Genomic DNA, 14332 nt, shown 5'->3' on the forward strand with positions numbered 1-14332 from the left:
GAAAAGAGTTAATGAGGTAGATCACATTAACACTGACCAGGATAGACTACGGACCAATGTTGAGAGCAGTCAGTACAATTATCCATGAGATCATGATCTAGCACTTCGCCTTCTTTCATTATTTCTATGGATCTTGTTTTTTTAAGACAGATAGAGTTTATGAGTGTTGTCTTAGGATGAGAAACTGAACGTTTCTACTAACCAGTAGTCTACTCCTTCGTATGTTTCTTGCAGTGCCTCTAGGCTGAAGGATAGGACACCTGAAACCTGATTTTCATTGTCAACACTTCTGAAGTGGAAAAGCTGGGAACCTCGATTGTTCACAGCTTAACCTTCACCTGTGCACCAACAACACCCAAATCCCCCACTCTCTCGCACAGTCCTGCAACTACCCACATAATACTCCACACTTGCATGCACGCTCACTCACTAAAGATGCAAACAGAGTTCTTGGACCTCTTGCACGCCAATGTCCTGGACCTACTTTTCATAATAGAAACCTGGCTGAACCTTGCATTGGTGCCTGAGATCTGCACAGCCATCCCTCCGGCAACAAGACTGCCAGGCAAGACAGATGTCACATGCCTAGAGGCAGAATTGCCATTATCCTCATGAACACAATCAGCTGAACCACAACTCAAGGCACTCCAACATGGAACACCTGCCGGTCAAGCTCCACGTCACAGCCAACTTCACCTTAAGCGGCACTCTTAACCATAGACCACCGGGACAGCGCACCAACTTCACCAACACCTTCACAGACTTTGCTACACCACCCTTTCTCACTTCTTGCAATTATATCCTAATCAGAGACCGGAACTTCCAGCTGGAAGACCAATGCCGACCCCAACTCAAAAGCACTCATCAAAGACCATGTAAGCCTGGCCCTCACCTGAGTAAAGGGAATTATCCACATTGCCGGTTGCCTCCTGGACCACATTTTTACTACCTTTGACAACATCGGAGTCGTCTAGACACACTAGTCCCCAGGACAGACCATGCCCTCGTCCAGTTCAGAATACCCATTGCGGTCCAATGCACACGCACCATCACCGTACAAGCACTCTGAAACTGAAACACCATCACTAACAAGGAATGAAACACTGCTTTCAACACCCACCAACCCGAACATAGCAACTGCCTTTCCCAAAGCAATCAGGAATTTCAACAAATGGATCATCTTCTATGCCAACCTACTGGCCCCTTTCAAACACAGCAATACAAGATACAGACTCCAGATCAGCAGGTACACATAGGAACTCAGACTGATGAAAAGCCACTGCAAACAACTGGAGCCCAAATAGAGAACGAGCCAGGGCAATGCAGAGAGGAGCATGTTAAAATCCACCCTAGGACGCTACAACCAAATGATCAAGACCACCAAACGCGGCACTCTGGTGAACTGCATCGATGTCTGCACCAACAGAAGCAAAGAAATCTTAGCCATAGTGAAAGATTTCACCTCTTCAGCTACCGCCTCCAACTAGGTCACTCCTTACAGGTCCTCTGCAACAATCTTTCTCAATTCTTCAGCAACAAAACCACTGCCATTTACAGCGACTTCAACCCACAACCAGACCAGAAAGACCTTGTCAAATGACTCCAAATCTTATTCAAAAAGCCAATGCTAACCACATGGCCTATCATCACCCCAGAAGAAATTACCACCACCATGAAGTCCATCCACTTAGGAGCCCTGTTGGACCCCTGCCCCCTCCACGCATACTCCAGAGAACTACAACCCATCAGCACCATGCTCACACCTATTCTGAATGCCTTCACCTCTTCCGTGACTTTCCATATGCTTGGAAACATGCAACTGTCCTTCCTGCGTTGATAAAAACCCTTGGCAGACCGTTCAACTCTCGTCAACTACAAGCCAACCTCCCTGCTACCATTCCCACCCAGGGACTTAGGGAAACGATCAACAGACACCTCACTGAATACTGCCCTTATTGCCGCTGAAGGCATGACTCTGGATGGAGGAGACACCGCTTTCCTCAACATTCTGAACCTCTCCACAGCATTTGACAGTCTCCCACCCCATCCTAATCCAATGCCTACATGACATCGAAATCCAAGGAGATGTATCCCAATGGATCTGATCCTTTCTAACTGGAAGGACCCAGTCAATCAGCCTGACACAGTACACCTGAGGCCTCCTCTCCAGATATCCCAACCCACTTCAACATATTAATGATCTCTCTAGCCAGCGCTATCTGTTCTTTCAATATCAACGTCCTCTCCTACGCTGATGACACCCAACTAATTTTCTCCCTCACGGACAAGACGCTCAGTACTTGGATCAAGTTCAATGCCTGCATGACTGAAATCACCCACTGGATGAAGATCAACTGTCTAAAGCTGAACACTGACAAGACAGAAATCATAATCTTCAGGAAAAGCACATCAACATGGAACTCTACCTGGTGGCCAAGAGAGCAAGGACCAACAGCCAAGCCCATCCATCATCTACACCATGAACCTAGAGATCATCATCAACAGCGAACTCAGCATGACCGCCCAAGTCAATTCTGTCACAACTTCATGTTGCCATACCTTGAAGATACTGAGGAAGATTTTCAAATTGTTCCCAATCAGCATTCGGTTCGGCAAGCACCTTGAGAAGGCCCTGATTACATATGTTGCTAGAGGCTAACAGTTTGTACAGGGACTCCGGGATGAAAAGGCAAAACTTATCTAGCATAGAATTGTTCTACGACTATTGTGCTGCCTTTCAGACACTTGAAGGTAATCTCTAAACCTACCATGCTTCTTTGTTCCAGTAAGTATCTTTGCACATTGGATTTTGAATTTGCCCTTTGGCTCTACTCTGAGCCATTTAAAGGGTTTCAGCACCCGAGTTACGTGGTGGTAGATTTTCAAGGTGAGACAAAACCTGGCTGTGTGATTCTGGACTCTCTGAAATCTAGTGCTAACTGCATGTCTGGGGTAAAAATGATGCAGTAGCCAATGAGCCATCACTATCGAACTAAGCAGTTTTCAATGGCAGGACGGCAGGAGCAAAAGTAGTACTTTAGTGAGCACAGGAAGTTGAAAATTGGTTAGTTTCACAACTTCATAGATTTCGGGTTCAGCTAAAAGGTAGAACTTTAAATTGATTCAAAGATTTTTAACTTTGTGAATGAAAATAAGAGGGCAAGTCCATTGTCATTGGCCAACTAAAAGGAATCATTTTGTCACTGGTGTTGCCTATTTCTAAATTTTTTTTTAAATGTCTTAAGTGCTAACAAATACAGGATATTGTTACTTGGTGACAATTACCTATTTGATCTTTGAAACGTATTATAGCCATTCTACAAAAAAAAGGTATTCTTTTCTTACTTACTTTAGGATTGTTTATACACCCATCAAGATATCTGCAGTATTCTCCCAGATTTACAGTCATAAGGTCTACATATATCACTCTGAAGGTAAGGTATTTGTTGCCACCCCGTTCTATGAGCTACCAGGGATAACACTTATCTGCCAGCTTAGCATAAAGACTGCAGAGGGGCTATGTCATCTAAGACTTCAGAGGCTACAGCATTAATGCCATTAAGTACAACTTCAGCTTAGAATCACCAGGCATGGTTTGAGACAAGTGGCTAGCGCTGGATGATTGTAGTTGGTCAAAGGAGATAGCTTTCCAGTTGTAGGAAGTAAGATGGAAATGTGAGGAATTAGTTGAGGTGAAGGTGTACTCATCTGAAATAAATGAAAAAAGATCAATCCAGCCCAGGGGTATGGGGTATGGGCGGAATATTTGGCATCCACTCTAGGCAGAGCAAAAAGATATATTCATTAGTATGGCCATAGATCTGAGATGGTTTCGACATCTTTTAATGCAATAACATAGCTAGGACATAATACAACAACGTTTGGATAAAGAGATTCAGCGAGTCAACCCATAAATGTCATTAACAATTATATTTTTCATAAGGTATTTCACATCAATAAAGTATTCTTAATGCACACACATCAACTAAGTGTAGTAAATATGCTCATCATAAACAATAACGTTTGCCCAGAAAAGAACAACTGTTTTACCAGGGGAATGACATCCAGAAGGAAGACTATGAGTGTGCACAGTTCAGAAATTGTTGGTGGCACACCGACATAATTTACAGATGGCGGTCTCGTGTCTGTCAATTTTTCTCTGAAATTTCAAAGAAAACACATTTTACAAATAATGTTGACTATATTTTCTCAAAACAAACAGAACATGTGGCCTTTAATGAATTCACATTTACAAAGTATGCAATGTTTGTATATTAATAACATTAGAATGAATCCCTAAATTAAGATCGGTTTCTAAATTAAACAGACCTCATTCACCCAGAAGTTGAGGTTTACAGGAAAGTTTAGAAAAAAAAACCTAACAAACCAAGACAGAAAAAAGAGCTTTTTCAAAATACTGACCAAAACAACATAGGAATGACTCAAACAGTCAACGCAGAAAAAATGCCAACAGCTTCAACACAAGTTTTGTCTATGCATACACCCAGTTCACAATTTATAAAAACTGTCAGCGATGCACTGCAGACAGCTGCTTCTCACATACATGTTGTGGCTGGAAGACCACTCACTACGCTCGTTCCAAAACATGAATGGGATTTCTTAGATAAAGTATGCCTCATTTAATATGGTTTAGTTCAACAATTTGTACTGGCCTTGGCAGCAGTTTTGTGGAAAAATTTGAAAGGTCATATTTTAGCATAGACTAATCGCGGCAAACACTGTGTGTAGAGCGCAAAATGCCCTTTCCCAAAAAGCTCTAAAAAGGTTTGAGTAAATGAGAATATCATTCCTTTGTGCAGTTACGCCGCTCTGATACCACATGATTGTCCACAACCAATGTTGCTTTCTCTGATGTTATTAGATTAGATACTTCCTTTGAAAGACTTAAGGTCTGAGTTAGAGTTTGGCAGATGGGTTACTCTGTCACAAACGTGATGGATAACACATCTGTCTTATTACATATGCCATAGTATATACAACTTTAATGATTTCCCATTACATTGCTTTTCAGGTGGCTGCACCCCGATTCTCTTTGAAGAAATGTTTGGTTGTATCTTCGACTGTGCCTGCAAAGACATTGGCTTTCAGGGCTTCTGCACTCAGTCGCCAGGTTGGCGCTTTTAGAACTAGCATGCAAACACCTAGGTCACCAGTAGGGCTACATCTATGGACTATGGGCAGATAAAAACCTAGCCAGATAATGTACATCTGTATAGTTATATTGATCTTTTCTAGTGCCTAGAAAGTGATCCAGTCTATCAAATGTCTCAAGCTACATGGAGTGGCATGACCTCCAATTGTGTCCGGTTGCGATATCACTTTAGGCGACTTCTATCAATAGTGCCTCAAGGACATTGTTCATGTTCTTTGCCCATATCATAGAGACACTAATGTATAGCACGGCATAAATCTTTCACAGCTTGGAGGAGATCTTCATTGTCTATGTTAGATGGATATATATTCAGCTTACTTTTCCCCAAACTCTTGAGCAGGCCATAAACCATAATGTAGAGCCTCCTCTTATCTAATTTAACTCTTTGGAGCATGAAAGACAACACTTGGAACCTCCCCTTCACCATTTGTTCAGGATGTCCACTCTTCTAGCTCAATAAAATGTTTTCCTTGAATGAATGCTAATCCGACCCAATGTATTTTAATGTAAGCATGCAATCTGTGTCTTTTAGCATAGCTGTTAAGCCTCCTTAAGTCTAGAGTGAAGAAATGTGCACCCCCATTTGTTCACCCCTTTGCAACTAGTAGTCTAGCAGTATTTTGGCCTCCGTTATCCCAAACAGCACCCTCTATTCTACTCTGTATCATTTTCCTCCAGTTTTGGACATTATGTATGGCAATTCTGTCCACTTTCCTGTGTTATGTCTCTAACATGGGGTTACCAAATGAGCTTCCTTCAACCTTCTCACAGACAGCATCTCTAACTTTGAAACCTGAATGTCATGCCAATTCGTCCCGCCCCCACCTAGCTGTCTGTCCCTGTCTCCCTTAACAGTGTTAACTTAGCTGAACAATGGTACAACCACTCAAAGAAAAACTCGTATACCCAGAAAGAGTGATAGCATTTGTCAATCTGTAGAGGTAAGTCACTTCAGATTCCCTGATGTAGTTTGTTAGGTGTGTGGTTGCTCATGAAATGAAATGAGGATTTATAAAGCCCGATATATACGCTGAAGTGTCTATGGGGTACCTTCTGAAAAAAGACTGCGTACACACAATTGAAGCTCAATGTTTGAATAGCCAGGTTTTCAAGCCATTTCTTAATCTTAACAGATTGGATTCCTTCTTCAATGTTAATGGCATGGAGTTCCAGAGCCTGCCACCCCATCTCACTTTTTTCAATCTAGGAACGATAAGGTTACCACTGACCGCTAATCTAAGAGATCTTGCAGGAATGTAAGGCTTAAGTTATTGTGATAACTGCTCTGGCCAAGGCCATGCAGGGACTTGAATGCTATTTATAAGGCCTTAAATTGAATGTGTTTTGCAATTGGCAACCACTGCAGTTGCACTAGTGCTTGAGAAGCTCATTTGTATCTCGCAATACCAAGGAGTAGTCGAGCTGCAGTATTTTGTGATATCTGGAGCTTGTTGATGCAGTGCTTTTGAATGCTGGTGAACAGTGTTGTAGTAGTCAAGTCTAGGAATATAATTAAAGTGACTACTGTTTTTTGCAAGTCTGAGCGGATGAAGGAGAGTATCGCCCTCAAAACTCTAAGGATGAAAAAGCATGAGGAGGTAATATGATTGATCTGTCCTTCAAACAAGAATTTGGTGTCAAACTAAATTCCTAGATTTTTTGCTTTAATTTTTTGGAATTGGGAAGGGGTCGAGTTGGGAGGGCCACCAGTCGGCTGTCCAAAATGAAGGATTATTGCCAAAAAGTAGCACTTCAGTTTTCAATGAGTTAAGCTTTAAGCAAACATCTAGTACCCAATTGCCGATGTGACACATGCAGTCATGAAAGTGGACCTCTGTTGATTATGATAAGCATGCTCAGCCCAGTAGCATGAAGGATTTTTTTGCATGAAAATAATCCGTCTTAATTCCCGATTCATAGGTTTCACATAGGTGGACTATATGGACCAGATTGTGCAAATAACGGAGCTGCCATTCCCCATTAGATGATGTAGCCCAAATGCTGTAAGGCGGTTTATTAGTAGGTGCAGGTAGGTGCCTACCACTGGTATTAAGGCCACAATCACATTATAAGGTTGGTTGCTGCAGGCTTAACTTGGCAGACAGGTGTGTAAAGCATTTAACAACACCAATACATTCAATAAATAAGACACAACACACAATAAAAGTCCAAAACCAATGTATAACAATAGGAAACGTTTTTATGATTATAATGACACCAAAACAACAAACATCCAATGTAGGGAAACGGAGATATTCATTTTTTAAGAAAAAACACTTTCTAGTGCTTAAAATTCAAAAGCACCAACTTGGGACAACAGGTTGCACTAGACCAGGATAAAGTCAAAGTTTCAGGCTGACCACGATGGAGCACGGGTCGGATACAATGAGCGGTATGGCCCAGTCAAGTTTTTACCTTCTGACTTAGTCACTTTTTAAAAGCTTTTTCTTTCAACATCGAGCAGGTCTCATTGGCAGGCCGAGTTTCGGTTTGATAACAGCGGCTTGCTTCAGCGGGATGCCCCGGTCGATTCCTGGAAGTCTCGTAGACGACGATATTTTCGAAACATCAGCAGGGCAAATCTGAATTTCAATCCTGGTCGCGGTTCGATATCACCGTCAACTTATGAAGCTTTTGGTCAAAACGCTCCAAATGATCTCAAATGTCTGGAAATGCCTCCAAAATGTCCTTTTGGCTTCTTGATGGGTCCACAACACCAACCAAGCTCCCAGGAGCTCTGAGTTGTTCCTTGGAGAGTTGGGACTACAGTTCCCACAATGCACCCGGGCAAATACTTTAAAGTCCAGTTGAAGGTCGTCAGCTGGTTTCTTCTTGGTGGAGATGAAGCAAGTGAAGCTCTTTTAACCTACTGCTTTTAGGGAGTCTACTCCTTATATTTTTAATGCAAGGAAAAGTTCTTCTTTTGCTGTAGTTCCAAAGTGTGCAGCATGTCCAGTCATTCAGTGTGCAGTTCTCTTGGTGCAGGCCAGGGGTTCTAGAAGGACAGTGCTTCATCTTGTTTCTTCAGGCAGGGATCTGAGTTGCTGGGCAGCTCTCCAATATTTGTCTAGGTATCTAGGCTGGCAAGCAGGGGCACCCCTGACCAATGGGGTGCATGGTTCCACCCCCAATAATGACCACCTTCCCTGAAGTCCCAGAAAGCACAGCTCTTTAAAAACCAAAATGTAGAAAATCTTTCCTGGAGCTTAAGGTCTGGCCAATCCAACCTACAGGTGTGGCTAACTTTGCCTAACACTCCCCTTCCAGCCCCTCTGCTAATTCAATCACAGGGGCTCCCATCTGGCTGCAGGTGTGTGGGGGGGAGGGGTCCTATTTCAAGAGTCTTTCCCTCTTTGAAGACCAGTTTGGCTACCCAGCCTGTCTTTTGCTCTGCAGCTTGTAGATCTCGTCCCACAAGATGGCTTTGTTTACTTGCAGGCCACTTCACGGTTCATCCGAGCAGCCTTTTGCTCTGCAGCTTGCAGATATCCTCCCACCAGATGTCCTTGTTTACTTTCAGGCCACTTCACACATCATCAGAGCAGCTTGTCGCAGCTGGTAAAAGGCTGGCCAATCAAAAGTTGTTACTCTAGAGCTGAATTTATGCAAATCAGAAAATCAAGTTCAATAACTTATTTTCTGTCATAGTTATAATAATTCCAATGTTGACCAGTTGTTGGATTGATTCTATTATTTAGATACTTCGAAGTATGATTTTAGCTCAATACTGTGAATATTTAGACTTTATTTAAGTTTAATAAAGCCTTCCTATGTAACCCTATGAAGCTAATGTACTACACTGAGGAAAAACAAAATTGGCAGTTTTTCCATCACTAGGGCATATAAAACATTTTATAATGTTCCAGCTTATAGCTACATGGCACCTGACCCCTAGGGTCACCCAGGGGATACCTTATGGGTGACCTATATGTAAACATAAGGTAGTTTAAGAAGTTTTGGAAGTACCTTTAATTCCAAAGTCGAATTTGCATACAATGTTACTTTAAATGGAGCATGCAAAGCAGGGCTGACTTTAAAAATGACAGTAGGTCGCACAGTAGTGCACACTTACGTGTATTAAAACTGCTGGGCCTCTAAACCTACATGCCTTACCACATACTATGGTGGTATACTACTACGGTTGTGATACCAATTGTAATTACGCTAAATTACTATATACCTTTTAAACTGAGCACTGGTCCTAGGCCTGTTGACCAGAGCCCAGAACACAATCAGAGTCAGTAACCACCAGTATCAGTCACCAAATAGGGGTGATCAGGGCTAAAAGGATTACATTCTCACAACAAATCTTCAATTTGATATTAACCATGGAAAACATGACCGTCAATATGCATAGGTCTGCTTGTTGGTCACATCACATGTATATGACAGATTAAAAACAAGGTAGCGGGGGCGTGGCTAAGATGGCGACCGAGGCAGACGTGGGTCTGTGAAGCTCCAGTCCCGGGCCCCCGTTATGACCCTTTAACAGCACCTAAAACCTCCAAACTGGGTCCTTGGGGCTAAGCAGTGTGAGGTTTCCCTGCCCCGGTCCATTTGGGCGGCGAGTGAAAACACGGCTGGGCCGGCGCAGCGCCCTACCTTCTACAAAGCGAGACTCGGCCGGACGCTGTGGTGTCATGGCGGCCAGGGTCGCAGAGTGATCGGCGCTGATCCCCGCCGGTGGGACACAATCCGAAAGCACAGTTGGTGTGAGGCTGCCCGGGACTGCACTGGCGCATCGGACGGGGAGCCGGCGGCGGCGGCCCCGAGAGACGGCTGAGTGTGGCGGTGCACCCTCTTGTGGGCTGAGGCGGAGCCTTCCCTGGGGACGCAAAACTAGAGTCCCAGGCTTCGGGGCCTACGCTTGGGGGACGCTCGCCGGCCCGGACCGCTGCAACTGCACAAGGAGAAGCGGGAGCGGGCGCAGTGGGGCATTGTGAGCCGCCCACACAAGCGACGGACGGCGGAGGCCGGTGAGAGGCGAGTGGAAGCTGTATGCTCCTGGCGGCGAGAGCGAAAAGGTGAGCCGGCACTAGCGAGGCAGCGCGAACATTGAGCCCCAGGCTTTGGGGCCTAGCAGAAGGAGCCCGCTTTCCACGCGGTCACCGGCCAGGCCTTGGCCGGGTAAAGCCGGGAGAGTGACGCTGCAACTCTTTGGGGGAGCATCCGGAGCGTAGCTGCCCAGAAATAGGGGCAGCAACAGAGGGACCGGTAAAGCTACCTGGAGGACAGAATGCTCAGCAGGTGAGGGGATTGGGACGGTGAGCTGCGTGGGGCCTGTGCTGACCGAGACCTGGAGGCATAGGCGGAGGAGTGCCACAACTTGTCCTACGTACCCGCCAGGGGTACCTGCGGTGGTACTGGCGGCGCTTGCCCCCACGATTCCTGGGGCGCCTTGATGGGTGTGCCACGCAACCAAAGAGCAGCCTTAGGCGGTGGGGCCTTTGAGGCCCTCCAGGGACAAACGGCCTAGGGCAGCATGGTGACAGGGCAGCGTAGAGTTGGACGCACGATTACGGACATGTTAGTAAAGTGTGCCCCCAGGGGAGAGAAGAGCCCATCGACCCCAACGGCAGCGAAGGACACAACGGGGCAGGAGGATGGAGGGGCCCCCATTACTAAATCATTTTTGGAAACCCTTTTTAACTCCTTGCGTAAGGACTTCCAGACCCTAGAACATGACATGGCTGGGGAGTTCCGCGAGCTGCGCCGCGATGTGGACGGATTGGGGGAGCGAGTGGCCTTAGTGGAAGAAGCTGACCAGACTAGAAGCGAGGAGGTAGAGCAAATGCAGCAAGAAGTGGTGCGCCTCCGTGAACAACAGGTCGACCTGCAGGCGCATGCGGAGGACCTTGAAAACCGCTCCCGAAGAAAAAACATAAGGGTCCGAGGCGTACCATCTAAGGCAGAAGGGACTAATGTCACCCTCTTCTTGCAGGGACTATTCTGGGAGATTTTAGGGCAAGGGGAAGATTTTGAAATCCGCATTGACAGGGCGCACAGGGTAGGCTTGGCGCGCCAAGCACCCGCTTCCCCCCCCCCCGATATCCTAGCGTTCCTACCTGACTTTCCCTTAAAGGAACGTATCCTGCAAGTGGCCCGCCAAAAATAGCCCCTCCGATACCGGGACCACCCAGTGTCGTTGTACCAAGACCTCTCAGCCATCACCCTACAAAAGAGGAAGGCCTTCAAAACAGCCACCACGTTCTTGCGCGATAAAGGAATTCCTTATTCCTGGGGTCACCCTTTTCGGCTAATATTCAAATGGAATGGAGCCATATTACAGCTCAGGTCACTGCGGGACACGTGTGAACTTCTGGGCATTGACCTAGATGAGGACTCCAAAAAAGAAGACACAACTGTGCGACCCTCGCAAAGGAACTCGCCATGGACCTCAGGTGACAGATGGCAGCGGGTAGGACGCAGACACTCGCCCAAGGCGTCTCTTAGACCGGACCCGACAACGATGGCACAGGAACAGGCGGCGGCCATCCAGGAGGTGTTCAAGGATACAGCAACGTCGGACTAGCCGTCCAGGAACTGCACCATGACATAGCGCAAGGGACTAGTGCAATAACCACAAGGGAGTTTTCTTCGCACCTGGAATATGTGGGTCTGAGGGGGGACGGGTGGGGGCCGATGAGGTCGCCACTGCCACACACTCCTCCACGTAAATACTCCGCAGGCCTGAACTGTGTACGGATAGGCCTGGGACTATGACATCTCCTTGGGAGTTTCTGTTTGGGGTTCGGGAGGGGGGGCGGCGGGTTGCGGGGGTTGGGGTTCAGGGAGAGGTGAGGAGGTCAGGGTTCGGGTGGGGGAAGGGGGTTGGGGGAGTTGGGGACCGGGGGGGAGGCCTGGGGGGGTCAGGGAGTTGTGGAGGGGACAGGGGTGGGAGCCAGTGTGCCGAGGGGACCCAGACTGTTACGATGACCAATGCTCATGCGCGCTACGAAATGAATTGTCACTAGCTTCCCTTAACTCTCTTGACCCACTGCTAGAGATATGACAGACACTACTTTAAACATCCTGACACTGAATGTGAAAGGCCTACATAACCCCGTTAAACGCAGAGCGATACTTTCTTACATGGAAAACTCAGGGGCTGAGATTTGTCTGCTTCAAGAAACTCATCTACTCCCGAAAGATTGGCATAGGATGAGGTCCCGCATTTTCCCACACCAGTTCTTCTCTTCCACGCCGGAGAAAAAAGCGGGGGTTGCGATTTTGGTTTCTAAACATTTTCAGGGTCAGGTCAAAGACAAGGTGGGGGAGATCAGGGGCAGATTGTTAGCCTATAGCATGCTGATAGGGGGCCAACAGTTGACAGTGGGGACTTTATACGCACCAAACACAGGACAGGAACAGTTTCTAAAAAATGCGCTTTCAGAGTCACTGCGATCTTCTGATCCCATCTTGCTGTTGGGGGGCGACCTTAATTTGGTGATGGACACTACGAAGGACAGGTCAGGACACAGATACGGCAGCGCAGGTGCCATCTCCGAGGCAGGCAGGGGCTGGCTCCGGCACAGGGGGCTAGTGGACCTTTGGAGAGCCAAAAACCCAGGGGCATCACAATATACCTTCTACTCACATGTACCCCGCACCTATGCTCGGCTGGACCACTTTCTTGGGTCCTCAGAACTAGAGGCCCGGGTGGGGGACGTGTGCATCATTCCGGCAGCTATCTCAGACCATGATGCAGTGGAACTTACACTCACAGTACCCAAAGTTAGGAAACCCCCGGGTGGGTGAAAATTACGAGAACCCCTCTTGCAGCGCACAGAAGTAGCCCAGCAGATTCGCAAATGTATCATAGAATATTTGGCCACTAACGACACACCCGAGACACCAGTGTCAGCATTATGGGGAGCCCTGAAGGCGGTGGTACGCGGGGAACTTATCGTGATAGTGGCGGCAGAATCTAAACACCGCATTGTCAAGCGCAAGGCCCTCACTGCCCAAGTTGTAGAGCTGGAAAGAGTGCACAGTCATACTGGGGCTCCCAGGGTCTGGAAGCAATTGAAGGCAGCCAGAGCTCAGTTGGCAGGGATCGATATAGACAGGGCCGAATATGCCGCTCTCCGCCTCCGCCATACTTATTATGTGGGAGGGAATAAGACTGGTCGACTCAGGGGGAGGAGCTTCGCGCGCAACCAAGATGGCTGCATGAGCAAAGGGCTCCCGAGACCCTCGTAACCTCCCGATGATATCCTGTCACTTATCCTGCTTGCAGTTGATATCTTTGTGCAGATGAACCACTGGTGATCCTGAAACCGTTTTCGCCATCCCGATCCGACCCCGGGGACCGGAGTTGTGGAGCTGAGAGGTTTGCGGCCTTCGCCTCCTGGATGCCCGGCGCCCGAGTTAACATGGTGCCCGGGGCACAATTGAACAACAATGGCTTGGGGTAGCGAAGAGCCCCGGTCCAGTTTAGTTTCACTTTCGTTTCTGATTGTCGCTATGGTCTCCGGGCTCGAGACGCCTCATTGACTTTCGCTCTCTCGGCCCCCTGCCGCTCTATTGCCCTGGTTGGTAGTCCATCTGTGTGGCCTTCGTTCCTTTCTCCCTGGTCGATCTGCGTTGTCCTCCCTCCCCTTGCTTTTGCCTTGGACATTGTTTGATATTGTCCCGACATGGCGGGCAAACCTGAGGGAGACAAACAGAGGGTAAAGAATACCAGGAGGGGCGGCTATACCCAAACCAACGTCATGGATCGTTATGCTCAGGTTCGGGGGTCGCCCGGCGGGACCAGTAGGTCGCTGGAGGAGGCGAAGAGTTCATCGACTCCGGCGATGGAGCCAACGCTGCAGGATGTTATGGCCGCCATTGAAGGTATCCAGTCTTCCTTCGGGAAGCAAATGGAAAATCTTGCCCACAAGTTGGATACGGTGGCGATTGATGTGAATTTGATCCGGGCGGACCTCACAAAAACAAATAAAAGGGTTAAATCGCTGGATATTAAAACATCGAGCCTTACGGATGACGTCGTTGAATTACAAACCAAAGTCCGTACTCTTGGGGCCTCTAATGACATGGTTATCCGTCGCCTGGAAGATTTTGAGGGACGGGCCCGGCGGAACATTCGTATAATTGGAGTTCCGGAAAAGGCGGAGGAGCAAACTACCGACCTCTTTGTTGAGGACCTTATCGTCA

At 47.2% G+C, this 14332-nt stretch overlaps 1 protein-coding gene across 4 annotated transcripts in view; it reads right to left on the bottom strand.

Annotated features, from left to right (window-relative positions):
- DOP1B (DOP1 leucine zipper like protein B) overlaps positions 1 to 14332 on the bottom strand; it is a 735954-nt gene that overhangs the window by 401658 nt on the left and 319964 nt on the right. For all 4 annotated transcript variants that reach the window (XM_078656883.1, XM_078656881.1, XM_078656882.1 and 1 more), the window contains exon 12: positions 4051 to 4159. In XM_078656883.1, coding sequence (XP_078513009.1) covers positions 4051 to 4159 — 109 coding nt within the window. The remainder of the gene's footprint in view (positions 1 to 4050; positions 4160 to 14332) is intronic.

Source organism: Lissotriton helveticus, chromosome 8 (genome assembly GCF_964261635.1).
Source record: "Lissotriton helveticus chromosome 8, aLisHel1.1, whole genome shotgun sequence".
NCBI lineage: Eukaryota > Metazoa > Chordata > Amphibia > Caudata > Salamandridae > Lissotriton > Lissotriton helveticus.